The sequence below is a fragment of the Ascaphus truei genome, chromosome 9 (genome assembly GCF_040206685.1).
Source record: "Ascaphus truei isolate aAscTru1 chromosome 9, aAscTru1.hap1, whole genome shotgun sequence".
Lineage (NCBI taxonomy): Eukaryota > Metazoa > Chordata > Amphibia > Anura > Ascaphidae > Ascaphus > Ascaphus truei.
In genome coordinates this window covers 18,116,720-18,144,384 of record NC_134491.1, presented here as the reverse complement: position 1 = coordinate 18,144,384, position 27,665 = coordinate 18,116,720, and the positions used below count along the sequence as shown (strand labels likewise).

The following is a 27,665-nucleotide window of genomic DNA, read 5'->3' as shown; positions in this document are numbered from 1 at the left end:
CAAACACTCACAGACTCAAACACACACACACACACACACACTGACAGATGACACTCACAGATGACACTCACACACAGACAGACACACACAGACAGACACACACACTGACAGACACTCACACACACAGACACTCACACACACAGACACACACACACACACACACACACACACACACACACACACACACACACACACACACACACACACACACACACACACACACACACACACACACACACACACTCACAGACACACACTCACACATAGACACTCACACACACTCACAGACACCCACACCCACACACACAAACACACACACAGACATACTCACCCACACTCACTCACACACACACAAAGACACACACACACACACACAAACACACACTCACTGGGTGGGTGACTGGGTTTGTATTCATTGGAAGGGAGGGGGCCTACCTGTTCCTCCAGGTCCTGCTTGTCCTCCACATGCTGCTCCATATGCCAGGGGATCAGGCAGGAGTTGCGGGAGGATCGGGGGGGGCCAGCGGGGGAATGGGGGGCCAGCGGGGGGATGGGGGGGCCAGCGGGAGGATGGGGGGCCAGCGGGAGGGTCAGGGGACCAGCGGGAGGATCGGGGGGCCAGCAGGGGGGTCAAGGTGCCAGCGGGAGGATCGGGGGGCCAGCCGGGGGGGTCAATGTGCCAGTGGGAGGATCGGGGGGCCAGCGGGACGATCGAGGGGACAGCGGGAGGATTGGGGGGCCAGCGGGAGGATAGGGGGGGCAGCGGGTCGATCTGGGGGCCAGCAGGAGGATTCGGGGGGCAGCGGGAGGATCGGGGGGGGGGGCAGCTGGACAGGCGCATGGCCGCCAACCTCCCCGATGGGAAACATGGCAGGCTGCGCATGCGCCCAGGCTGCAGCCAGGAGGGGGCTCAGGGGGAGGTCAGCCAGACATTCGTTGCGCATTAGTTGCGCAGGGAACGGTGGTGAGCAGGGAACAGCCGCACTGCCACACCAACCTTCCTGATGGGCATCGTGCTGGGAACTCCACGTGCCGCCCCCCCTCCAACGCGTGTGCGCGCACCCCCCTCCAACGCGTGCGCGCGCACCCCCCTCGCGCCCAGGCTGCTTCCCTTCTTCCCCGCTCCTATTACCCTGCCTGCGCGGGTGCCAAAGGAGCGTGGGACGGAGGGGAAGCGCCTACCTTGTCATCCAGCCCTGGGCAGCAAGCGGGGTGGGTTGGGTTGCCTCTTCCTCGCGGCAGGCCAATCAGGGAGGGGAATTACTTATTTATTTAAAAAAAAAAAAAAAAAATATTGGCGCGAGCAGGGGAAATTCATAGAGAAGCAGCAGCGGCCTAAATCCACTCGCCAGCGGCCTAAATTCACACGCCACGGGCGTGTAGTTAACATTAATTGTCGAACACTGTATATATATATATATATATCTATAAATATATATACATATATACATACATATATATATACACATACATACATATATATATATATATATATATATATATATATATATATATATATACATACTGTACTAGCTGATATACCCGGCGTTGCCCGGGATGTAATGTTCTCGCTCCCCCTCCCTCCCTCTCAACTTATATATATATATATATAATATATCTGTCCCCCTCCCGATCCTCCCGCTGCCCCCCGAATCCTCCTGCTGGCCCCCAGATCGACCCGCTGCCCCCCCTATCCTCCCGCTGGCCCCCCAATCCTCCCGCTGTCCCCTCGATCCTCCCGCTGGCCCCCCGATCCTCCCACTGGCACATTGACCCCCCCGGCAGGCCCCCCGATCCTCCCGCTGGCACCTTGACCCCCCTGCTGGCCCCCCGATCCTCCCGCTGGTCCCCTGACCCTCCCGCTGGCCCCCCATCCTCCCGCTGGCCCCCCCATCCCCCCGCTGGCCCCCCATCCCCCCGCTGGCCCCCCATTCCCCCGCTGGCCCCCCCCGATCCTCCCGCAACTCCTGCCTGATCCCCTGGCATATGGAGCAGCATGTGGAGGACAAGCAGGCCCTGGAGGAACAGGTAGGCCCCCTCCCTTCCAATGAATACAAACCCAGTCACCCACCCAGTGAGTGTGTGTTTGTGTGTGTGTGTGTGTGTGTCTTTGTGTGTGTGTGAGTGAGTGTGGGTGAGTATGTCTGTGTGTGTGTTTGTGTGTGTGTGGGTGTGGGTGTCTGTGAGTGTGTGTGAGTGTCTATGTGTGAGTGTGTGTCTGTGAGTGTGTGTGTCTGTGAGTGTGTGTGTGTGTGTGTGTGTGAGTCTGTGTGTGTGAGTGTCTGTGTGTGTGAGTGTCTGTCAGTGTGTGTGTCTGTCTGTGTGTGTCTGTCTGTGTGTGAGTGTCGTCTGTGAGTGTCATCTGTCAGTGTGTTTGTGTGTGTTTGAGTCTGTGAGTGTTTGTGTCTGAGTGTTTGTGTGTCTGTGAGTGAGTGTGTTTGTGTGAGTGGGTGTGTGTGAGTGTCTGTGTGTGAGTGTCTGTGTGTGAGTGTCTGTGTGTGAGTGTCTGTGTGTGAGTGTGTGGATGTGTGTGTCTGTGAGTTTGGGTGGGTGTGTGTGTTTGTTTGTGAGTGTCTGTGAGTGTTTGTGTGTGAGTCTGTGTGTGTGAGTGTGTCTGTGTGTCTGTGTGTGTCTGTCTGTGTGTGAGTGTCATTTGTGAGTGTCATTTGTGAGTGTCGTCTGTGAGTGTCGTCTGTGAGTGTGCCTGTGTGTCTGTGAGTGTGCCTGTGTGTCTGTGAGTGTGCCTGTGTGTCTGTGAGTGTGCCTGTGTGTCTGTCAGTGTGCCTGTGTGTCTGTCAGTGTGCCTGTGTGTCTGTCTGTGTGCCTGTCTTTGTGTCTGTCTGTGTGCCTGTGTGTGTGCCTGTCTATGTGTCTGTGTGTGTGCCTGTCTGTGTGTCTGTATGCGTGTCTGTGTGCCTGTCTGTGTGTGTCTGTGTGTGTGTGTCTGTGTGTGAGTATCTCTGAGTGTGTGTCTGTGAGTCTTCTGCGTGAGTGTGTCTCTGCGTGAGTGTCTGCGTGAGTGTGTCTCTGCGTGTCTGTGAGTGTCTGAGTGAGTGAGTGAGAGTGAGTGTGTGTCTGTGAGTGTCACCCTCTCCCTGTGTCGCCCTCGCCTTCTCCCTGTCGCCCTCTCCCTGTGTCGCCCTCGCCCTCTCTCTGTCTTTGTCTCTCATTCTCTCTGTGTGTGTTCTGTGTCTCTCTTTTTTTGTCTCTCATTTTTGTGTCTCTCATTTTTGTGTGTCTCTCATTTTTGTGTGTCTCTCATTTTTGTGTGTCTCTCATTTTTGTGTGTCTCTCTATTTTTGTGTGTCTCTCTTTTTCTGTGTGTCTCTCTTTTTCTGTGTGTCTCTCTTTTTTTGTGTGTGTCTCTCTTTTTTTGTGTGTGTCTCTCTTTTTCTGTGTGTGTCTCTCTTTTTCTGTGTGTGTCTCTCTTTTTCTGTGTGTGTCTCTCTTTTTCTGTGTGTGTCTCTCTTTTTCTGTGTGTGTCTCTCTTTTTCTGTGTGTCTCTCTTTTTCTGTGTGTGTCTCTCTTTTTCTGTGTGTGTCTCTCTTTTTCTTTGTGTCTCTTTTTCTGTGTCCCTCTTTTTCTGTGTGTCTCTCTCTATCTGTCTCTCTCTGTCTCTCTCTGTCTGTCTCTCTCTATCTGTCTCTCTCTATCTGTCTCTCTCTATCTGTCTCTCTCTATCTGTCTCTCTCTATCTGTCTCTCTCTATCTGTCTCTCTGGCCGAGTCCATAGAAGGACAGGCCACGCTGAGCCGTGCGGACGCTCCGCGCTGAGCCCCTGCATACTCAATGAGGATGCCTTGAGAGGGGGCTCACGCGAGCGTCCGCAGGCGTGCTGAGGTGCTGGAGTTTTCAGCCGACAGCCAAGCTGTTTTTCAGAGCACTGTCGGCTGAAAACATCCAATCAGCGCGGAGCAGCGTCAACGTCACGGCGCCTTGACGTCTCTTTATCTGTCTCTCTCTCTGTCTCTCTCTCTGTCTCTCTCTCTGTCTCTCTCTCTCTCTCCCACTCTCTCTCTGTCTCTCCCACTCTCTCTCTGTCTCTCCCACTCTCTCTCTCTCTCCCACTCTCTCTCTGTCTCTCCCACTCACTCTCCCACTCTCTCACTCTTCCACTCTCTCTCCCACTCTCTCACTCTCCCACTCTCTCACTCTCCCACTCTCTCTCTCTTCCACTCTCTCTCTCTCCCACTCTCTCTCTCTCTCCCACTCTCTCTCTCTCCCACTCTCTCTCTCTCCCACTCTCTCTCCCACTCTCTCACTCTCCCACTCTCTCACTCTCCCACTCTCTCACTCTCCCACTCTCTCTCTCTTCCACTTTCTCTCTCTCCCACTCTCTCTCTCTCTCCCACTCTCTCTCTCTCCCACTCTCTCTCTCTCTCACTCACTCTCTCTCCCACTCACTCTCTATCTCACTCACTCTCTCCCACACTCTCTCTCTCTCTCTCTCTCCCCCACACACTCTCGCTCTCTCCCCCACACACTCTCACACTCTGGATCTGGATATCTTAACTGCCCTATACTACACTGAAATAACCTATACTGCTTACTTCCAGATCTGACTCAAGCTTCACACGGAAGACATCGAACCTCCCCTAACCCAGAAGACAGGTAACGAACACCTCCCCTCCAATGTATAACATTGCGGGAATGAGCGTACCTGGACTTTGAGGGTCTGCGGATCAGGTAAGATCCCAGACGGGATTGCTGCTTTAAATATTGTGAAGCGGGGGCATCCAGACACTAGTGAAGGGGTGCAGGAAACTAGTCATTCACATCTGGCTTTTTTTTTCTAGATTCGACATTTATACACACACACACACACACACACACACACACACCAAGGACTAATTGTAGTATAATGTAATACAATAAATAAACTAATATCAAAAACGAATGTTCTTACTAGGAATTTATTCAATTTATGGCTTTTTTTTTTAAATGTGTGGCTGGGGGCGGGACTAGAGGCGGGGTTGGGGGCGGGACTAGGGGCGGGACTAGGTGGCGAGTAGATTTTTTGGTTCGGCGAGTAGATTTTTGGGTGATTTGTCAAGCACTGTATATATATATATATATATATACACTATACACCCAGATACCATGGTTTTTCTGGACCTGGAGTTATTTATAAGTGATGAACAGCAAATTCAGACCAAAACACACTTTAAATCTGTATCGACAAACAGTTACTTACAATATGGTAGTAACCATTCATTATAAAAAATGGCTGAACAATGTACCAAAAAGTCAATTTCACAGGATTCGGCGAAATTGCTCAATGTATACTGATTTTTTGGTACAAGGTAAAGATCTGTAAAATAATTTTTTGGAGAAGGGCTACGATATGTCTATTGTTAATCAAGCATTTTTAGATGCCAGTCGTTTAAACCGGGATACATTGCTATTCGGCGAAATTGCTCAATGTATACTGATTTTTTGGTACAAGGTAAAGATCTGTAAAATAATTTTTTGGAGAAGGGCTACGATATGTCTATTGTTAATCAAGCATTTTTAGATGCCAGTCGTTTAAACCGGGATACATTGCTAGAACAATCTAAGGCTAAATCTGAATCGTTGCGTAAAACCAGGGACCAAGGGAATATTGTAAAAAAAGGGGGTTTTACACCTAAATTTATCACTCAGTTTAACCAATCTGCTCATCAAATTAGGAATATTTGGAATTGTCACTGGAATATTATACGTAACGATCCTATAATTGGTCATCTATTACCAAAATATGCCCCTATAGTATTCAGAAAAGCAAGGAGTATTAAAACCTTAATAGCCCCAAGTAAATTAAAAACTAAAAAAGTAGAGGATTCCGATTCAATCAAAAAGGTGGGGAATTTTGGATGCGGGAGAGGACGTTGTCTTACATGTAGGCATATAACAAAAACAAATACATTTTCGTCCTATTCAAATGGCACCTCATATGAAGTAACAGATCACATTAACTGTTTAAGTGAATATGTTGTTTATCTTATTTCATGTGAATGCGGCCTACAATATGTAGGCCGTACATCAAGGGCTCTAAGTACACGTTTCTTGGTGCATCGTAGAAATGTGATTCATGGGTGTCAAACACACAGTCTCTCCCGTCATTTTTGTACTAACTATAACAAGGATCCAAAATCCCTATCTGTTATGGGCATTGAATTCATTCCCCCCTCCTATATAGGAGGAGATCGTTTCCAAAGATTATGCACAAGAGAAACATATTGGATGTATATTTTAGATACTACTTACCCAAAGGGACACAATGACCATACTGACATAAGTACCATAGTCTAATCACTCGCCATATTGGGTGATACTCCGCAGGTCTGGATTGAATGCTATGGCATTCCCTCCGGGCTATGGTCATATGTCTGGTCACTGAGGTTCACTTTATATATTTATATGTGTTTATGCACTATTAAAGATCAATTGAAAATAAAATATAAAAATACTAATAGTGGTCAGTATATATGGTGTACATCACCATTTGTTATGGATGTATCTGGTTTTCCTTCATACAGTAAATGGTCAATTTATTTCATTTATAGTCATTTAGGATTCACACATAGTACACACTTAGTTCATATAAGTTTTATTAGGTTTCATATAGGTATATATTAATAGTCCAATGGAGAAATACAGAAAGTAACTAATATTGATTCATTGATCAATTGATAACATTATATGCATCGTGCACTTTCTGTATTTCTCCATTGGACTATTAATCCATATGTGTTATTCTCGGTATGTTTATACATTTATGTTATTGATGCTGCTCATCACCCGTTTTTGTTTTTAATCTTTATTTGTCTTTCGTGATGTTTTTACATGTGTTGTTTGTTTTGGGTCTAGACACGGGTTCTTTCTGTTGGACATCATGATCTCTTTCATGACTCATCAGCATGATTAATTGATTGCCTACCACTGATTGTGATTTTTTCTAACCAATCACTGAAAGAGATCTGCCTACAAAAGAAACCCGTGTGGAGAGGCTTTTTACTCTTTGATAAAGTTCCACAACGGAACGAAACGCGTCAGAGGTGCTCTCTGTGATGTGCAGCATTCAAGTTCAATAAAGCTGATTTTATTTATTTATTCCTTTGGCTGAGTTCCTGTTGCAGTGACCGCTTACACCACTTCACCTCCCACAAAAAGAAAGTTAAAGTAAAAATGATAAAAACATTAACAGACAAAATTCTAGAACTAGAAAAACGACACAAAACTAATCCCTCAAAAAAATTTTTATAAGCAATTGACCACCAATAGAAACGAGCTTAATCAAATTCAATTGGAGAATGTAGAAAAAGCTCTTAAATGGACCAACCAAAAATACTACGACAAGGGCAACAAGGCCGACAAACTTCTTGCTAGCAAACTAAGAGGGGTGCAGAAAAGATCCCAAATAACAGCGATTAAGAGTACGTCTGGTCAAATATTATACAACGGAAAAAAAATAGCAGACGAATTTACCACATTTTACACCAAATTGTATAATTTGAGGACCCAAAGCGGCACATCAGAGCCATCCAGGTTGGAGGCAATCACAAATTATCTCGATGACTGCAACCTTCCCTCACTGACGGAAGAAGAGAACTCCTCACTCAACTCCAAAATCTCGAAAGCAGAATTGACTGCAGTGGTGAAAACACTAAAGACCTCTAAAGCCCCTGGCCCTGACGGCTTCACCAATGCCTATCATAAGAAATTCTTACCTATACTGTCCACCCACTTGCTGAACTTGTTTAATTCATTCATGGAGGGAAACCCGATCCCCTCGTCAATGTCCCTGGCAAACATTGCTATTATACACAAGGAAGGGAAAGACCCAACACAATGTGGGAGCTACAGGCCAATCTCCCTCCTGAATAATTATCTTAAACTGTACAGCAAGATCCTGGCAAATAGACTAAATCCAATTCTGCCCAGATTAATAAACCTTGACCAAGTGGGGTTTGTCTCGGGGCGACAAGCCTCGGACAATACTCGCGAGATAATCAACATAATTGACCATGTGCACCTCACAGGCTCCAAGGCAATGCTTCTGAACTTAGATGCTGAAAAGGCATTTGACAGAATTGATTGGCTATTTCTGGATAATACTATGAAAAAATTCGGCTTTATAAATCCTATTTAGAAGGGGTACGAGCCCTTTACCAAAATCCGTCGGCCCTCGTTAGATTGCCTGGAGGGAACACTTAAAGGTTCCAAATAAAAAACGGAACGAGACAGGGATGCCCCTTATCCCCCCTCCTCTTTGCCCTCACTATTGAACCTCTAGCGTCTAAAATACGTAATAACATAAACATCCAAGGCATAGAAATAGGAAAAACAAATTACAAAATTTCCCTCTTTGCGGACGATATTATCTTGACCCTATCCAGACCCCAAACTTCCCTTCCTAACCTTCAAAGGGAACTAGGAGATTTCGGCAAAATATCTGGATACAAAATAAATAGCGATAAATCTGAAGCCCTCAACCTAAGCCTCTCAGAACCAGAAGTGAAATTACTCAAATTGAATTTCAGTTATAGATGGAGTTCTTCGTACATCAAATATTTGGGAGCAAATGTATCAAAGAACTACCAATCCTTATATCAACACAATAACCCAGCTCTGTTTGACAAAATCAAGAAAGACCTGGATAAGTGGGAAGGTTACCAGATCTCCTGGATCGGAAGAATGATCTCTATAAAGATGAATATACTCCCCTAGATTACTATATTTCTTTCAAACACTTCCGGTCCACGTTCCTGGTTTTGAACTAAAAAACATCCAAAATAGACTGTTCAATTTTATTTGGCGGGGCAAAAGACCCAGAGTCGCTAGATCTGTATTGCTGGCATCAAGAGCAACGGGTGGTATGGGTGTCCCAGATATCTCCAAATATTATCAAGCAGCCCAACTTAAACAAGCGGCCATGTGGAACGCAAACCCTGAACAGCGATGATGGTTCGAAATAGAGTCGCAATATGCTAAAATGCCTTCTCTACAAGCATGCCTTTGGAGCTTGGATAGAGGAGATATGCACATGCACAAATTTAAACTGGGGGCGATGAGTCACACCTGGGGGGTCTGGTTGAAAGCCAAGACTAAATTCAGACTTGCTTCCACCAGCTCGCAACTCACACCAATTTTTAATAATCCCAAATTTCCTCCCGGATGCGCGTCTAAATTATACGACCAATTTAAATTGAAAGGGATCAGGACGATCGGAGACATTCTGAGCCTAGGGAAACTCTTGAGCTACCAAAATTTACGGGCCAAATACGATATACCACAATTGGATACATTCAAATACCTTCAAATCAAACATTTCATCCAAACAATATCCCCGAATCCAGAATTTCCCCCTCTCACCAAGTACGAGAGACTATGCAGAGATAGCTCTCACCAAAAAGGACTAATATCAAAAATCTACACAGAATTGGAGATATCAGCGGACCCTCCAACTCATGACTATATGCAAAAATGGGCCGTGGACCTGAATATAAATAGAGAGGATTGGGACGACATTTGGGAAGTAGCCTCAGGAACTTCCATTTGTACCACAACCAAAGATAATATTTACAAAATAATGTTCTACTGGTATCTCACACCAGTGAGACTAAAGCAAATCTACCCTCTGGCACCCAATCTATGTTGGAGAGGCTGTGGACAAAAGGGCGACATGGCCCACATCTGGTGGTCATGTCCAGAAATAAAGAAGTACTGGGACATGGTTCAAATTTTACTAAAAGAGGTTACCAGCCTCGATTTATCTATTGATCCACTGACCTTCCTGCTGGCCAGGCCAATGAAAGAAATTGACCGCCCAGTTAGGAAATGAATCTCCTTCATTCTCACAGCAGCGAGATGTGAGGTAGAGGCCTCCTGTAAGAAAGTATCTCCCCCCTCCAAAGGAAAGCTAAAAAAAAGAATAAACGAAGTGATGCTTATGGAAAAGCTAACTGCGCTTCTTAAGCAAAACACGACAGCTTTCTATAGAATATGGGAACCATGGATAACCTTTTAGAAGGAGTCTAACTCAACAAGGTATAGCCGAGAAGATAATACGTCGGGGAAAAGGAAGCCGGTGACAATCAGTGCTTCGTAAGAATGCGTCCAAGGTGGACACTCAGTGACCAGGGTAGACACACCAATACCCTCCCCCCCCCCCCACATTCTCTTCCCCTTTTTCTTTTTTCATGGCCTCTCCTTTCTCGGAAGGCCACTAACTTCTGGCAACAGATTTTCCCTCCAAAAAAACACAAAAATGTTTCTGTGTTAGGCCTCGGCCATGTTCCCTGCTTGCTGGCGGAAGAGCGCTTACGCGCGCTCCCGCTCAGCACTGAGCCCCTACAGTCGCAATTAGAGCGGCTTTAGTAGGGGCTCACCTATGCTTCCGCAAGCGCGCGGAAGCGTAGGTCTTAGGGGAATTTAATATTCCCCCGCTTGCCGGCGCGACAGGCCGGTGACGTGAGCGGTTTGCCCAATGAGTGTGAACCAGCTCCGTGACGTCACTGGCCCGCCCCCGGCCAGTGACATGCCCGCCCCCGGCCCGCCCCCTGACAGCGCGTGCGGTAAGCAACCGCAAGGCCAGGGAAAGCACCCGCTTTCCCTGAGCCTCAGCGCGCCTCAGCGAGCAAGCAGGGAGCCTGGCCGAGGCCTTAGGCTTTGTATATTGTCCCCTGTATGTATATCTTCTTACCTGCCTAATAAAAATATTTGAGAAAGAAAAAAAAATCGTGTTCCAGCAATATAAATTGTTATTAGAATTAGAATCAAAACACCAGTGAAAGTGCCCACCTTTAAATCAGATAGTAACTGAGGTTTTATCAGAGATAGGAACATGGGCAGACTCGGGGCGCCGAGTGCTTCTAATCTGCCGTCAAATTCTGCTTCCCCCCCATTATCGCTTAGCAAACAATGCTTCCACTGCAGCTGGGGATTCTGGGTAATGACACGCAAATGAGCAGAGTGTCACTTTTTAGTTCTTATCATGATAACGCGGAAAGGCAGGGTTGCAGACGTGTCTGAGATATGTGAATGTGCTCACAAGTGGTACTTTTATTTACTGCACAGTGGAGAGTTTTTGTCACTTTTTTTTTTATGTCGGTTTAGACTTAAATCTGTGGTGTAACAGCGACACCATGTGGTCTCTTGGAGGGATTTTAGTCTCAATATTGTTAATGGAACTTGTTTGGAAATGGTTTTTATTCAAGTAGATTTCTATTCTTAGGCTGAGTCCCGGGTCAGCGCTTAGGCGCTCACCCGTGCTGAGGCGCGCTGACACTTGTCAGTGAGCCCCTGCAGCCGCAATGAGAGCAGCTTTAGCAGGGGCTCGCGCACACTTCCGCAGGCGTGCGGAGGCGTAGGTCTTACCAAATTTCTAGTTTGATGAGGGCGAACCAGCTCTGTGACGTCACTGGCCCACCCCCCGACATGCCCCCGAAAGCACCCACTTTCCCTCAGCCTCAGCGCGCCTTCGCACGGCTGGAGTCACCATGGACTCAGCCTAAGTGAGGAGGTTCAATTCATTCTCACGTGTGTTATGTAGAAAGGAAGTGTATATTGATGGTTGGTTAGGAAATAAATGCTGAATTTCAAAACAAATTAGTAGAAGAATACAATACTAATGAAATTTGGTGGAAATGTGATGGTAGAAGGTATAGAGAGGTTATAGCAGGGGGCCAACTCCAGTCCTCAAGGGCCACCAACAGGTCAGGTTTCAGGATATCCCTGCTTCAGCACAGGTGGCTCAATCAGGGGCTCAGTCTTCAATAAATATTGTTGAGATCTTCCTACAATACAGCCCAAGCAGCTACATTAAATACATGCAAACCTCTTTAAAAATCAGGCACACTACCACTTTTTATTTAAGCCACATTGACTGCTGCCGATGCATCTCTAATAAAACCATCGAATTCATTTTTATTGTTGTTTTTTTTCCCATCCCACAATCCCATGCTTTTTGCACCTCACTATTTGATAGTAAAGCCTGAAAATGTTTAATAGGATCTCATGGGATTGTACAGTGACTTTGTAAATGGTTGTCATAGAAACAAAAAATGCTGGTTACATTGTAATAGATGAAAAATGTCATTCAGAATTGTTTTTTTTTAAATGCTACAAGTATTTTCTCATAGTACAGAACTGATGGACCCTCTCCCCCTCTCCCCCTCTCCCCCTCTCCCCCTCTCCCCCTCTCCCCCTCTCCCCCTCTCCCCCTCTCCCCCAAATAAGTTATGCTGGGTAAAAAAAAAACACATTGAAACAGTTCTAACTCCAGTTTGGCCCTTTGAGGCTACCATACATTATAGAGGAGCATGCTCGGTAGGTATAATGGTTAGCTTTGGTGGCCATATTGAGTGTACTGCACATGGAACCTGCATGATATATAAACAAGGTATCTAGCTGGTTAAGCACGTGAAAAGGTTATAACTGGGAAATCCCTCCTATAGTTCCACAATAGTATATATATATATAAAAATATAAAGATACATTTATTACATCATAAGATATGATTAGTGCACTTTTTTTTGAATTGTTTGTAGCTTATGCTGTAATAAATGTATCTTGATATTTTTCTATCCTGGAGTGCCATGGACATTTTCAATTTGTGCTGTTTTGATTTGGAGAGGTGAATATGGATCGTCCAGCAGGCACCTATTGTACAGCTAAGTTTCTATTTATTTTCAGGAGTGCTTTCACCACTAATATATATATATATATATTTTTTTTAAGTTGTGGTTGGTGAAAAAGGCAACAAAAACCCTCCACCGTTAGCATATAGCCAATAAAGAAAATCACTTGTGAGCACATTCACATGTCTATACCTCAATCAAACAGGCTGCTACGCGGACGCGCGTTCGCGAGCCTCTGCTGAGCGATGTGTGAACATCCCCAGCAGACAGAATGACGCAATTGGGGACGTAACGTAAAAAAAAAAAAATGAAGTGTGTGTTTGATTGGCTGGCGAAGTGCATGTGATGCGGCTGCTGCTTGAAATTTCAACTACAGTTGAAAGCTGGAGTTGCAGCCGCGACAGCGCTGCGCTCCCACAGAACACAGCGAAAGAGCGGCGAACGTCGCATCGCGTACTGTTTGAGCGAGGCCTTGCAGGTATATAATGGTTGAAAGGCAGGGTTGCAGACCTGTGTAAGGCTGCATCCCCGCTAGCGCTGAGTGCGCGGCGCTTGCGGCGGTTACTTACATATATAGATATATGTAAGTCCCCACGCGCTCGTGCGCGGGCACACACGCTCACCCGCGCTCGGCGCTTAGATAAACAAAAAAATTATACTTTCCCGCGCGCTCAACTAGCAATGCCCCCCGTGCGCGTGTAAATGCAGGACACCTGCCGCTTATGCTCGGAGCGCTCTCCAATCATGAGTGCGCTCAGCGCCAGCGGGGACTCAGCCTAAGACATGTGAATGTGCTCACAAGTGATATTCTTTATTTTATATATATATATATATATATATATATCCTGGTTTGCCTCCTGTCGTATGAATGGAAATTGTTAGGATTTTTTGCACCTCACAGGTTATGGATTTATTTGGGATTGTAAGCTCTTATGAGCAGATACCCGATGACTGAGGCATTTGAATTGATATGTTGTGATCGTTGGAGGAAATATACTTCATGCAATGTAGAATGTGCACATTTTGGCTTAAACGTCTAGGCAGGGGCGCTCAACCCCCCTAACCCCCCCCCCCAACACGTCAGGTTTTCCCATCCTCAGCACAGACACGTTCATTTCAGCTTGGGGGACTCCCTGCCTCCCGAGATACTTACTAGGGGGGTGTCGGTGTCTCTGCAGGCAGGGAACTTGTGTGCCTAACATAATGGTGGCTTAAATGTCCCACGTCACGCGGGCCAATAGGAAGCCGTGACATCATCCCTTTGCGGCTTCCTATTGGCCCACGGGACATTTAAATATGGCAATACCGGCACCGCTACGGAGATCAGTATCTCTGGGAGCAGGGTGCCCTAGCGCTGAAATTAACGCAGTTTAGCTCCGGAGACCCCCTGCTCCAATCCTATAACTAAAAAAAGAAACATACACCTGTATATATACCTACAAATCCAGAAATACAAGTGTTTTATTGGTATCTTTAATGTAAGCTCAACTATCCCACATTGACAGGGCAACTGAAGTGTGCGTATTTTCATGTGCTCACAGTTCTATTTAATCTAGTTTCCTTTTGTTTCCAGAACTTGGAGAAATGGCCAACAAGAAACTTAAGAGAACAGAGTTATCCCAAGACCTGTGTGAGATATTAGGGCGTCATCATATAAATACCTGCCGGGTAAATATTACATGGGAAGTTAATTCTTCTATAGCTGGGTGTGTGTTCACGGGTTTTAACCCTCCAAGTGTAACATTTATCACTGAGGCACAGTTTAAAAAATAAAACACTGCTTTATAAATCAACCCTGAACATTGCAGCTTAACGATGATTACATTCCTGTGTTAATCATCCCATTTCTGGACCAAAGTGAACGATTTCCAGTGGCATGTTAAAGTTATCTCATTTGGGGAATTCATACCTATTTTCTACCATTAGAGATGATACTGCAGACATGTGGGAAAAGGTTTTGAATAAAAATCGTTAGTTTGAAAAAAAAAAAAAAAAAAAAAAAATGCGCATACTTGGAATTCAACAGCCTGTGACATTATTGGTAGGAGGTGAATACGTACGTACGTGCGCATGCGTGCTTGTATGTACGTGCGCATGCGTGCTTGTATGTACGTGCGCATGCGTGCTTGTATGTACGTGCGCATGCGTGCTTGTATGTACGTGCGCATGCGTGCTTGTATGTACGTGCGCATGCGTGCTTGTATGTACGTGCGCATGCGTGCTTGTATGTACGTGCGCATGCGTGCTTGTATGTACGTGCGCATGCGTGCTTGTATGTACGTGCGCATGCGTGCTTGTATGTACGTGCGCATGCGTGCTTGTATGTACGTGCGCATGCGTGCTTGTATGTACGTACGCATGCGTGCTTGTATGTACGTGCGCATGCGTGCTTGTATGTACGTGCGCATGCGTGCTTGTATGTACGTGCGCATGCGTGCTTGTATGTACGTGCGCATGCGTGCTTGTATGTACGTGTGCGTGCTTGTATGTACGTGCGCGTGCGTGCTTGTATGTACGTGCGCGTGCGTGCTTGTATGTACGTGCGCATGCGTGCTTGTATGTACGTGCGCATGCGTGCTTGTATGTACGTGCGCATGCGTGCTTGTGTGTACGTGCGCGTGCTTGTATGTACGTGCGCATGCGTGCTTGTACATACGTGCGCGTGCGTGCTTGTACGTACGTGTGCGTGCTTGTATGTACGTGCGCGCGCGTGCTTGTATGTACGTGCGCACGCGTGCTTGTATGTACGTGCGCACGCGTGCTTGTATGTACGTGCTTGTATGTACGTGCTTGTATGTACATGCGCACGCGTGCTTGTATGTACGTGCGCACGCGTGCTTGTATGTACGTGCGCACGCGTGCTTGTATGTACGTGCGCACGCGTGCTTGTATGTACGTGCTTGTATGTACGTGCTTGTATGTACGTGCGCATGCGTGCTTGTATGTACGTGCGCATGCGTGCTTGTATGTACGTGCGCATGCGTGCATGTATGTACGTGCGCATGCGTGCTTGTATGTACGTGCGCATGCGTGCTTGTATGTACGTGCGCATGCGTGCTTGTATGTACGTGCGCATGCGTGCTTGTATGTACGTGCGCATGCGTGCTTGTATGTACGTGCGCATGCGTGCTTGTATGTACGTGTGCATGCGTGCTTGTATGTACGTGCGCATGCGTGCTTGTAAGTACGTGCGCATTCGTGCTTGTATGTACGTGTGCTCACAGTTTTAGGGTGAACAATTACACTTTGCTCCTACTAATTTCATACTAGTTGCTTGGGCAGCTGGGACTCCGGTAGCCACGTCAAGGCCTTTCACGGGTCACATTTGGCTGTCAGGTGAAGAACCCTGGGATACGGAGACCGTGAATTATACGTAATGGAATGTATTTCGTAGCATAAAGAAATAACATGCTACATATATTGCACGGATATATCGGTAACTGCTTCTGCGCCTTCTGATGGTTTTTCCTCATTATCATTATTTCTTCTCTGTTTGTAGGACTTTCTTAGCCTCTCAATGCTGGAGATCATGAAACTCACTGGTCAAACTTACCATAAAGGAAAGATACTTCTACGTCTTGTGAGTCAAGCCTGTGCCCCCAAAATGTCCACTGTAAGTGTATAATGTATGACACGTATAGACTTTGTTTTAATATACAATACTGTACTGTATATAAGATAGGTTAAATACAAGCGTACTTTACCCAAAAGCATAACCTGCATTTACCGACCTGCTTTAAAGGAAAATTGTAATAAAAACAGAAGTCCTCCCCTACCCATGCAGACTTCAAACAACTTGATCAGAGAGGCTGTCTTATCCTGAGCTTCTCTGATAAGACCCTTTGAAGTCCTGCAGTGTCACGGAATGAAGCAGCCATGTTAACTTCGGTTTCGGGGCCAGTTTTTACAATTGAACCACAGATTGGAAACAAGCGAGCAGGGGAAAGCAGATGCCCTATTGTGCAGTATGGTGACAAAGGGAAGAAAATACCCTATGTAGTACCTTTGCCGTACCTGCCAACTAACTCCAGGTCAGCCGTGTACTGATGATCCAGTCCTGGTTTGTATTCTTATTTTGTTGTAATTGCGTAGGCTCTGAAGAAGGTCCAGGTTGGATGATAGCTGGCTGCAGTTACCTGGCAGGTATATTACTCAGTACGCTGTGTGCAGATTATAGTCCTATTCCTTCGAATGGAGCTGAGGGAAGCGACTTGACGGCATATTGAATAGGGACTTTAGAGTCAATCAAAGACTCCCTTTTTAAGGATGCATGAACTTTGACCCTCAAGTTAGGATGTTTTTTTGTTAACCCAGTGCCGCATCTCTCCGGTATGTCAACACCAAGTTATTTAGTGTCCATCTCACTGATTTGTAGTACGTGTTCTTATTGATAGAAATCAGCAGTTTTCCATTAAAAGGCTATTTTTGGGCCCAGAATCCCCCAAAAGGCACGTATTTCAGTCCTCGGGACCTAGCTTCTCCGATCTCTCCCCCTTAATACCACCACAGGAAACTTATATGGAGGTGCAGTAAATGGCCATAGCTTGTAGGGCACACTTATCACGGTAATGGCCATTACCTCCTTGGTATTACCATGGTATTCTGACATTCACCCCCAGTCGAAGACGGCTGAAGCAGGGATATCCTTGAAACCTGACCTGTTGGTGGCCTTTGGGAACTGGAGTTGATTACCATATTCCATATAGAGAAGGGGTAAAGTGTCATTTTGGTGAAGTATTATATACAGTATATATTCACCATAATATGCAAAAGAATGTATTTTATTGGTCCAGTGTTCCCGCTCCCACACTGGAACTCAGGGCCAAATCATTAGGTAACTAAAGTACATTTTTTGCATATTTATTGTGTGCATATCCCCTTGTTTATTTGTACAGTACCTTCTCGGTGTTCTGATAGCTGGGTCCTCTCTCGTACTCTGGTTTATACTAGTGCCCCAATGCCTTCTCACTGGTATATAATCAGTTGTGTATAGAATTGACATGCCCAATAAATCTTTGTTCCGCAGAGCTTGCAATCTAATTTTGCTATAGAAAGGACAGAGAGTCTTAGCCCAGGTAATGAGGCACAGACGAACATATCCGGCTTTTTAAACGTATGACCTATATTTTGCTCTTTAGGCTTATGAATTGAGAACGAAGAGAACCACGTACCTCTCGCCGGCTTTTCTGTCGACACATTTAAGTGGGTTGGACCATGTGTTACGTGGCGGAATAGCCTGTGGCGCTCTCACAGAGGTGGGTACTGGACTCGTAAACCCAGCAAACAAGTCTGCGCCACACGCCACAAATATAATCAATCGCTGTTGCCGATTTGCATAGAATGCTATATCTGAAGTTAAGCACGATCTAGAACCAAGTGCTTCATTACGAGCCCGGAAACAGGTCCTTGTCAGGAGCAACTCTCTGTCATCGTATTATTAGATCTTGGTCTATATCAGGGGTGGCCAACTCCAGTCCTCAAGGGCCACCAACAGGTCAGGTTTTCAGGATATCTCTGCTTCAGCACAGGTGGCTCAATCAGAGGCTTCGTCTTCGACTGAGCCACTGATTGAGCCACCTGTGCTGAAGCAGGGATATCCTGAAAACCTGACCTGTTGGGGGAGCCCTCGAGGTCTGGAGTTGGCCACCCGGGTCTATATACTGTATAACTGTTTATTGTGACTAAGCATTGCTAATACACGAGACATCTTCCAGTATCGGTGCAGACCTTCCGGTTCTTACTGAATAGCAGTGCTCCGTAAATATTGGCCAATGTCTTCCAGGCCCCGTGGGGAAATCAAATAGGATATTTTTTTAATCTTAAATGGAAACAATGATCGCACCCTATACATTTTAAGAGGTTTCCCGGCCTTTGGAGAAAAACAACCCCAAACTTTTCTCTGTTCCTGTTATTTTTTTTTTTTTTTTTTTACTAATTGAGTCTGAGAGGGTGGAAAAGCAAAGGGGTACTCGGCACTGCCATCTACAGCAACAGGCTGGCCAGTCTTACCAGTCGTATGATGCCATAACTTGCCTATGGAAGGGAAATTTATTAAATTGGCCTTTAACCCCTTCCTGGAGTATAAACGCCTAACTCAGGGGTTCTCGACTCCAGTCATCAAGACCCAACTCCCGCCCAACAGGTCAAGTTTTCAGGATATCCCTGCTTCAGCACAGGTGGCTCAGTCTTCGACTGTCTTTCACTGATTGAGCCACCTGTGCTGAAGCAGGGATAGCCTTAAAACCTGACCTGTTGGTGGGGGGAGGGGGATTATTGAGCACTGCAGTTGAGAACCCTCATACCCACCTCTCTTTGTTCATTGAATGGCCCTCTGTGATCTTGGCCACTCTGAATTATTTTATTATTGTAGATTACGGGTCCCTCGGGCTGCGGCAAAACTCAGCTCTGCATCATGCTGAGTATTATGGCGACTCTCCCGGTGGGGATGGGAGGGCTGGACGGAGCAGTTCTGTACATCGACACGGAGTCTGCATTTAGTGCTGAAAGGTAAGAACGATGCAGTCGCCCCTTTGGGAACCAGTGTACGATGATAGACTTATGTTTGCGTAACCTGGCGCGTTCCCATTGCAGCTCAACAATGGCTGCCAATGTGTTTGTCCCAAAGGACCCTCCGTCCGTCAGCACAAAGCGATGCGGTCACTGCTCCTTTCATAGCTCCGCGTGGGGAACTCTTATTCAGAAAGGCATAGTGAAGTCAAATAATATACTGTAGTTTAACACAGTAGATCTAATCCTCAAGTGCCACCAACAGGTAAGGTTTTCAGGATATCCCTGCTTAAGCACAGGTGATGCAGTCTTCGACCGAGCCACAGATTGAGCCGCTTGTGCTGAAGCAGGGATATCCTTGACCTGACCTGTTGGTGGTCCTTGAAGACCGGAGTTGGCCGCCCCTGGAACAGTAAACACCCGCGCACATGACCTAATTACTGTGTGTAAGGCTGCGGCCCCGGTGGGCGCGGCTGTACGCACGCAGGAGCATCTAGCCGCGTGCGCACCCGTTTCTGCCGCGACCTGTGGTCTGTGGCTGCGCTTGTGGCAGAGAGCAGGAGATCCGACAGAGGGGGCGTGGTGGAGGCGCGGCCATGATATCACGCAGCTGGTTCGCCCTCATTGGCTGAACCGCCACCGTGGCCAATGTTCGGCCAATCACACATTGCGCCTTGTGCGCGCACGCACACGCCGACTGGGGCCTGCCCCATAGAGGGCTGTGCTCTAGGGTGTGGTGCGCACGCAGCAGCGGCCACTGGGGACCTGGCCTAAGGTTTCAATGCTTCCTATTCTCTGATCAGGACTGCCTCCTTTCCCCATCTTTTACCTGCACTGCTCTCTTGCCATAACCTTTTCCCCCTCGCTGCTCCTTCACCCATCGATATACTCCAAGCGCCCTCTCTCCCCACCTTTCAAATCTGAAAAAACACACCTTGTGAACGGAGCATATTAACAGCCAGGACTTATGACCACTTCTCCCTGCACCCACAGAGACCCTAACCCACCATCAAGGTCAGGCACTACCATCCACTTACGCCCTTCCCTACTGTGGCTGCCATCATCCCACTTTAGATTATAAACTCTGCAGTACAGAGATTCCCTTTCCTATTGATGCACTTGTTTTCTAATCCCCTTATTCTAATGTATTTTTTTTATATACAGCGACGTATAGATTGTTGGCACTGTATAAATGAAAATATACATCAATACAATGTAACCCTGCTACCCCCACCCGACCTCAGATAGGGTCTCCTAGGGAGTCTAATGCTCAGGCTACATGTCTCTGTGTGGTGCATACCTGCTGGCAACAGGGGGCCCTGAGTCTCCCGTGATGACATGGGGGAGAACAGGACAGGATTCTGGGGTTGTGCCTCTGTCTCTTCTACTGGTGCAGCGCCTCCATCATCTGCAGCCCCCAGCTGTATAGGGTGAAGTACCTACAAGAGAGTTCTCCTTCCCCTCCTCCTGATACACTTCACTCTCAGGCAGGAGTTTAGATAAAGGTGCAAGCTCTTTGTCTCTTCTCAGTAGACAGGTTTCACTGCAGGCTGTCTTCCCTCAGGCTGTCTTCCCTCAGGATGTCCCTGACCTCACTCCCGGCCTAGGGCACCAAGAGTGGGTCTAGCTCTTCCCCTACCCTCTAGGCAGGGTAGGAGGTATGGGGTGCACACTCTACTCCCCGGAGGGTGGCCTTGTGTCACCCTTGTTCCTTCCACTCCAGGGACAGACTCCCCCTAAATAGGAAATGGCAATACCCTAAGTAGCTCCAACAGGCACCGCCCCTGTGTCTTCTGATTGGACACAGGGCCTGATGACCTGCCTTCACTGCCTCAGTGTACTGCCTCAAGTGGGGAAAACCTATGATTGATCCTGGCAAACCTGCCCTTATGCAGGAATTACTGCCGGGAGGAGGGCAGACCTATTGCCCAAACCACACAGCGCTACAACAATAAAAAATTATATTTTGTAGGGTGTAGTGGTTTTGACATATTAATCTTTAAAAGCATTTGTGCAGCCACCTCGTGGGTGGTACCCAAGCAGCTAATTTCTGCAGCTCTAATGTATTTGGTAATATAAAGAGTAGAGTAAGTGAACACCAGAAAATGTACCGATATGACCCATATCAGAGTGAGTAACTGAACCTGCAATCAAATCTACGAGCTTCTGTGTTTAGGACTAGCACACCCACTCCTCTAATACAGGTTTCTCTACCGCTTTAAATTACTTTTTTTCTTTTGCTCTTTGTTTACTTAGATGCCATCATCCGCCGCACAGGTACACACAAATAGCAAATAACTATGAATTCAGCTGACCCCAAGAAAATGAAAAACACATGAATTATTTCACTGCAATAAGTAAAAACAGTTACCTTATGAGTTATTGCATCTTTCTAAGGAAGACAATTACATGAAGACTTTTTTTTTTTTTTTAAGTATTTCCTGTGTTCATTTAAATGTTTTTTGCTGCATTCTTCGTAATTAACTATATCTACATGGACTAGATTTATGACAGCATCTATAACATTTTTGCCTTTCTTGTTGTTGTTTGCAGTACTAGGGGTGCCCACAAGATGTCACTGTTCTCAGGCAAATATGGATGTTTGTGCTGACATGAAAACTATTTTCTTCCTTATCTGGATTTGCACACTCGCCTCTGGCTGACTTGATATGTAATATGTAGCATGCTAAATACAGAAGCCCATATTTACTAATCTGTGCTATTGCATAAGACGCCTTCCAGCTCTGGAAGACAACTTAAGGCTATTTATTTCCATTTGCCCACACTGCCCTGCATGAGAGGCCAGTAGCACAGTGCAAATCTCAGCCATATATAACCGAATAGAACAGGAGGCTCAAACTAAGTCCTCAAGGGCCACCAACAATGATTGAGCCACCTGTGCTGAAGCAGGGATATCCATAAAAGCTGGCCTGTTGGTTGCCCTTGAGGACTTTGTTTGAGACCCCTGGTATAGGAGTATATGTGGGCCTGGATGTATATGTGTGTGTGCCTGTGCAAATCTGTGTATTTGGTTTTGTACAGTATATCGGTGCGCCTGTTTTTGAATGTGTGTCTCGGTGCCTGTGTGTGTGTTAGTGAGTGTGCAGTAGTGTTTAAGAAGGCAATACAAGCTGGTGATTTTGTTTGCAAATGTATTCACATAGGATTGAAGCAGGGGGTCTCCGGAGCTGAACCCCATTAATTTCAGCTACAGGGACCCCCTGACTTCCAGAGATACTGACTTCTGTAGGGGGTGCCGGTAGCCGCTCTGCTCGGCTAGCAGGGATCACGTAATGACCGGTTTTTCAAATTTCCCTGTGGGCCAATAGGAAGCTGTGACATCATCCGGTGCGCCTTCCTATTGGCCCGCAGGGTGCCGTGACGTCATCAGGTGTGGCTTCCTATTGGCCCACGTGATGCGGGAGCTTTAAACTTGCAGGAGATACCGGCGCCCCCTTCGGAAGTCTGTGTCTCCATAAGCAGGGGGTCCCCGGAGCTGAAATGAATATGGTTCCGCTTCGGAGACCCCCTGCTTGAATCCTATGGTATAAAACAATAACATTCGCAAAACAACATCACCCGCTTGAATTGCTCCTTTAAGACCAACAGGTGCTGGAATTAACCCTTTCACTGCACTTCCAAATCATTTGCCGTGTCTTACTCCCATGAGTATTTAACATGTAATACACAAATATTGGATTTGTATCTAAATGGCAGCTCTGGCAGTTCTATTAAACCCTGTCAGCCGGTACCTCGCTGCTTGAAGTGAACGTGGCTTCACGGATTACCAGTTATTTTTTTAGGGACCACAGTTTGATGCGCACTGATTACTTTATTATATCTCTCTCTCTTTTCCACAGGCTGATCGAGATGGCAAAACATCGTTTTCCTGCCTATTTTGCAACGGAAGAGAAACTGGTGTCTACAACCAGCAGAATCCACGTGTATCGGGACCTTACCTGTGAGGAGATGCGGAGGAGGTACGTCTGAAAGAAGATTTCCGGTCCGAAATAAAAAGCACGCACGTAGGGAGCACTAATAGAAAAGAGGAATAATAAGCAAATATGTGGACACACCACAAATATAAAGGTTGCAGGTTCAGCCCAACATAAATACATTAAAAAAAAATAATGATCAACTGAACTTGTATATTTCTATTATTTTGGACTTTTTTTAATACCGTTTTTACCAGGTAAGATTAGAATTGGAGACCCAGTAAAAAAAAAAAAAAAAATCAATTTTTCATGTCTATCAATAACATTACTCTAGATTAATTTACATTTTTCTAAGAAAGCCGGTTACATTCATACGGTGTTCAAATCAAAGTCATGAAGCACGTAGTTATGCTGTACAGTATCTCCATGGTAGTTATGCTGTATCTCCGTGGTAGTTATGCTGTATCTCCATGGTAGTTATACTGTATCTCTATGGTAGTTATACTGTATCTCCATGGTAGTTATGCTGTATCTCCATGGTAGTTATGCTGTATCTCCATGGTAGTTATACTGTATCTCCATGGTAGTTATGCTGTATCTCCATGGTAGTTATGCTGTATCTCCATGGTAGTTATACTGTATCTCTATGGTAGTTATGCTGTATCTCCATGGTAGTTATGCTGTATCTCCATGGTAGTTATGCTGTATCTCCATGGTAGTTATACTGTATCTCCATGGTAGTTATGCTGTATCTCCATGGTAGTTATGCTGTATCTCCATGGTAGTTATGCTGTATCTCCATGGTAGTTAGACTGTATCTCCATGGTAGTTAGACTGTATCTCCATGGTAGTTATGCTGTATCTCCATGGTAGTTATGCTGTATCTCCGTGGTAGTTATACTGTATCTCCATGGTAGTTATACTGTATCTCCATGGTAGTTATGCTGTATCTCCGTGGTAGTTATGCTGTATCTCCGTGGTAGTTATGCTGTATCTCCATGGTAGTTATGCTGTATTTCCATGGTAGTTATGCTGTATCTCCATGGTAGTTATGCTGTATCTCCATGGTAGTTATGCTGTATCTCCATGGTAGTTATACTGTATCTCCATGGTAGTTAGACTGTATCTCCATGGTAGTTAGACTGTATCTCCATGGTAGTTATGCTGTATCTCCATGGTAGTTAGACTGTATCTCCGTGGTAGTTAGACTGTATCTCCATGGTAGTTATACTGTATCTCCATGGTAGTTAGACTGTATCTCCGTGGTAGTTATACTGTATCTCCATGGTAGTTATGCTGTATCTCCATGGTAGTTATACTGTATCTCCATGGTAGTTAGACTGTATCTCCATGGTAGTTATACTGTATCTCCATGGTAGTTAGACTGTATCTCCATGGTAGTTATGCTGTATCTCCATGGTAGTTATGCTGTATCTCCATGGTAGTTAGACTGTATCTCCGTGGTAGTTAGACTGTATCTCCATGGTAGTTATGCTGTATCTCCATGGTAGTTATGCTGTATCTCCATGGTAGTTAGACTGTATCTCCGTGGTAGTTAGACTGTATCTCCATGGTAGTTAGACTGTATCTCCATGGTAGTTAGACTGTATCTCCGTGGTAGTTAGACTGTATCTCCATGGTAGTTAGACTGTATCTCCATGGTAGTTAGACTGTATCTCCGTTGTAGTTATACTGTATCTCCATGGTAGTTAGACTGTATCTCCATGGTAGTTATACTGTATCTCCATGGTAGTTAGACTGTATCTCCGTTGTAGTTATACTGTATCTCCATTGTAGTTAGACTGTATCTCCATGGTAGTTATACTGTATCTCCATGGTAGTTAGACTGTATCTCCGTGGTAGTTAGACTGTATCTCCATGGTAGTTATACTGTATCTCCATGGTAGTTAGACTGTATCTCCGTGGTAGTTAGACTGTATCTCCATGGTAGTTATACTGTATCTCCATGGTAGTTAGACTGTATCTCCATGGTAGTTATACTGTATCTCCATGGTAGTTAGACTGTATCTCCGTGGTAGTTAGACTGTATCTCCATGGTAGTTATGCTGTATCTCCATGGTAGTTATGCTGTATCTCCATGGTAGTTAGACTGTATCTCCGTGGTAGTTAGACTGTATCTCCATGGTAGTTAGACTGTATCTCCATGGTAGTTAGACTGTATCTGCGTGGTAGTTAGACTGTATCTCCGTTGTAGTTATACTGTATCTCCATGGTAGTTAGACTGTATCTCCATGGTAGTTAGACTGTATCTTTGTGGTAGTTAGACTGTATCTCTGTTGTAGTTATGCTGTATCTCCATGGTAGTTATACTGTATCTCCATGGTAGTTATGCTGTATCTCCATGGTAGTTATACTGTATCTCCATGGTAGTTATACTGTATCTCCATTGTAGTTATGCTGTATCTCCATGGTAGTTATACTGTATCTCCATGGTAGTTAGACTGTATCTCCGTGGTAGTTAGACTGTATCTCCATGGTAGTTAGACTGTTTCTCCATGGTAGCTATGCTGTATCTCCATGGTAGTTATGCTGTATCTCCATGGTAGTTATGCTGTATCTCCATGGTAGTTATGCTGTATCTCCATGGTAGTTATGCTGTATCTCCATGGTAGTTATGCTGTATCTCCATGGTAGTTATGCTGTATCTCCATGGTAGTTATGCTGTATCTCCATGGTAGTTATGCTGTATCTCCATGGTAGTTATGCTGTATCTCCATGGTAGTTAGACTGTATCTCCATGGTAGTTATACTGTATCTCCATGGTAGTTATCTCCGTGGTAGTTATGCTGTATCTCCATGGTAGTTATGCTGTATCTCCGTTGTAGTTATGCTGTATCTCCGTGGTAGTTATGCTGTATCTCCGTGGTAGTTATGCTGTATCTCCGTGGTAGTTATGCTGTATCTCCGTGGTAGTTATGCTGTATCTCCGTGGAAGTTATGCTGTATCTCCGTGGAAGTTATGCTGTATCTCCGTGGTAGTTATGCTGTATGTCCGTGGTAGTTGTGCTGTATCTCCGTGGTAGTTATGCTGTATCTCTGTGGTAGATATGCTGTATCTCCGTGGTAGTTATGCTGTATCTCTGTGGTAGATATGCTGTATTTCCGTGGTAGTTATGCTGTATCTCCATGGTAGTTAGACTGTATCTCCGTGGTAGTTATGCTGTATCTCCGTGGTAGTTATGCTGTATCTCTGTGGTAGATATGCTGTATCTCCGTGGTAGTTATGCTGTATCTCCGTGGTAGTTATGCTGTATCTCCATGGTAGGGGTGGGGTGGGGTGTTAGCAGTGACAGCCAATGAGGCTGGCAGGGCTTTAGCAGTGACTGGAAATGAGGCTGGGGGGGTGGGGCTTTAGCAGTGACAGCCAATGGGACTGGTGGGACGGGCTGCCCAATGAACAAAATGTTTATTTTAACACTAGGATATAGATATAACCAGTTTATTTTTTCTCCACAGAATTGAGACGTTGGAAGAAGAAATCATTTCAAAGGGAGTCAAACTGTTTGTTATTGACTCTGTGGCTTCAGTTGTGAGAAAAGAATTTGACACACAACTTCAAGGCAACTTAATGGAGAGGAATAATTTTCTGTCCAGAGAAGCGTCGTCACTGAAATACTTAGCTGAAGAATTCTCCATGCCGGTAAGTGCTTGTTTCATAACTTAAAGAAATTGTTTAGTACAGGACTTTGAGTTTAAAGAAGCCGCCTATCCCAGACAACAGCAATTAAACTGAACTGATATATCCTAATAATTATCCTATAACAGGAGTGGCCAACTCCAGTCCTCAAGGGCCACCAACAGGCCAGGTATTGGGGATATTCCTGCTTCAGCACAGGTGGCTCAATTGAGCCATCTGTGCTGAAGCAGGGATATCCTGAAAACCTGACCTCTTGGTGGCCCTTGAGGACTGAAGTTGCCCCCCCCCTGTGCTAGATCAATGAACTCAGGAGAAATCACAAGTGTTGAAGTGCTTGGTATCCTGCAGCAAGTCATGGAGTAATCTTAGGCTGCGTCCCCGCTGGCGCTGACCGCGCTCATGCTTGAGAGCGCTGATGTCACCAACTCTCTAAGCGTGAGTGCCGGGTGTCCTGCCTATTTTACAAGCGCGGGCTGGGGGGGGGGGGGGCATTGCGGGAAAGTTGAGCGCGCTTCAAAGTCAGTTTTTGTTTGTCTGCTCAAGCGCCAAACTTGGGTGAGCGTGCGTGCCAGCGCACGAGCGCACAGTGTGAGCGGGGACTTCCACATAAAGACTGCAATAAGTAAAAACGGCAAGCGCCGAGCGCACAGCACGCTCAGCGCCAGCGGGGACGCAGCCTTATCGAGGTGAAGAGAAGGCCAATGTGAAAGAGCCTGACTTCTTCCATTGAATCGCCATCCTGAAGACCCAGTTGCCTTTCGTTCCTCTCAGGTTTTTTTCCCAGAACCTGGAGGGCCGGCCACTGGTCTTTATAATGCCAACTCTACAGCCCACGGTTTGAAGGTCCGCTTTTGCCATCATTATTAGGACACATAATGTTTAGGAGACGTGACAAGCCGACACAGATCCAAATGTGTGCACGACTTGTTGAAGAGATTTCTTGTA

General features: G+C 45.9%; 1 protein-coding gene across 1 annotated transcript; it reads left to right on the top strand.

Moving 5' to 3' along the window:
* The first annotated feature begins 12,318 nt into the window (after positions 1 to 12,318).
* On the top strand, positions 12,319 to 26,850 carry RAD51B (RAD51 paralog B). The gene is made up of 7 exons (XM_075613090.1): positions 12,319 to 12,382; positions 14,194 to 14,288; positions 16,120 to 16,233; positions 17,759 to 17,875; positions 18,991 to 19,127; positions 22,988 to 23,107; positions 26,540 to 26,850. Exons 1-7 carry the CDS (start codon positions 12,319 to 12,321, stop codon positions 26,745 to 26,747), a joined length of 855 nt encoding a protein of 284 aa, XP_075469205.1. The 3' UTR covers positions 26,748 to 26,850.
* The last annotated feature ends 815 nt before the right edge of the window (positions 26,851 to 27,665 follow it).

Excerpts from the sequence above, each read along its gene's own strand:
- RAD51B (XM_075613090.1), top strand. The coding sequence starts at position 12,319 with ATGGTTAGCTTTGGTGGCCATATTGAGTGTACTGCACATGGAACCTGC. Across the intron at positions 16,234-17,758 it reads GTGCCCCCAAAATGTCCACT|GCTTATGAATTGAGAACGAA; the intron begins GTAAGTGTATAA and ends TTTGCTCTTTAG. Across the intron at positions 23,108-26,539 it reads TGTGAGGAGATGCGGAGGAG|AATTGAGACGTTGGAAGAAG; the intron begins GTACGTCTGAAA and ends TTTTCTCCACAG.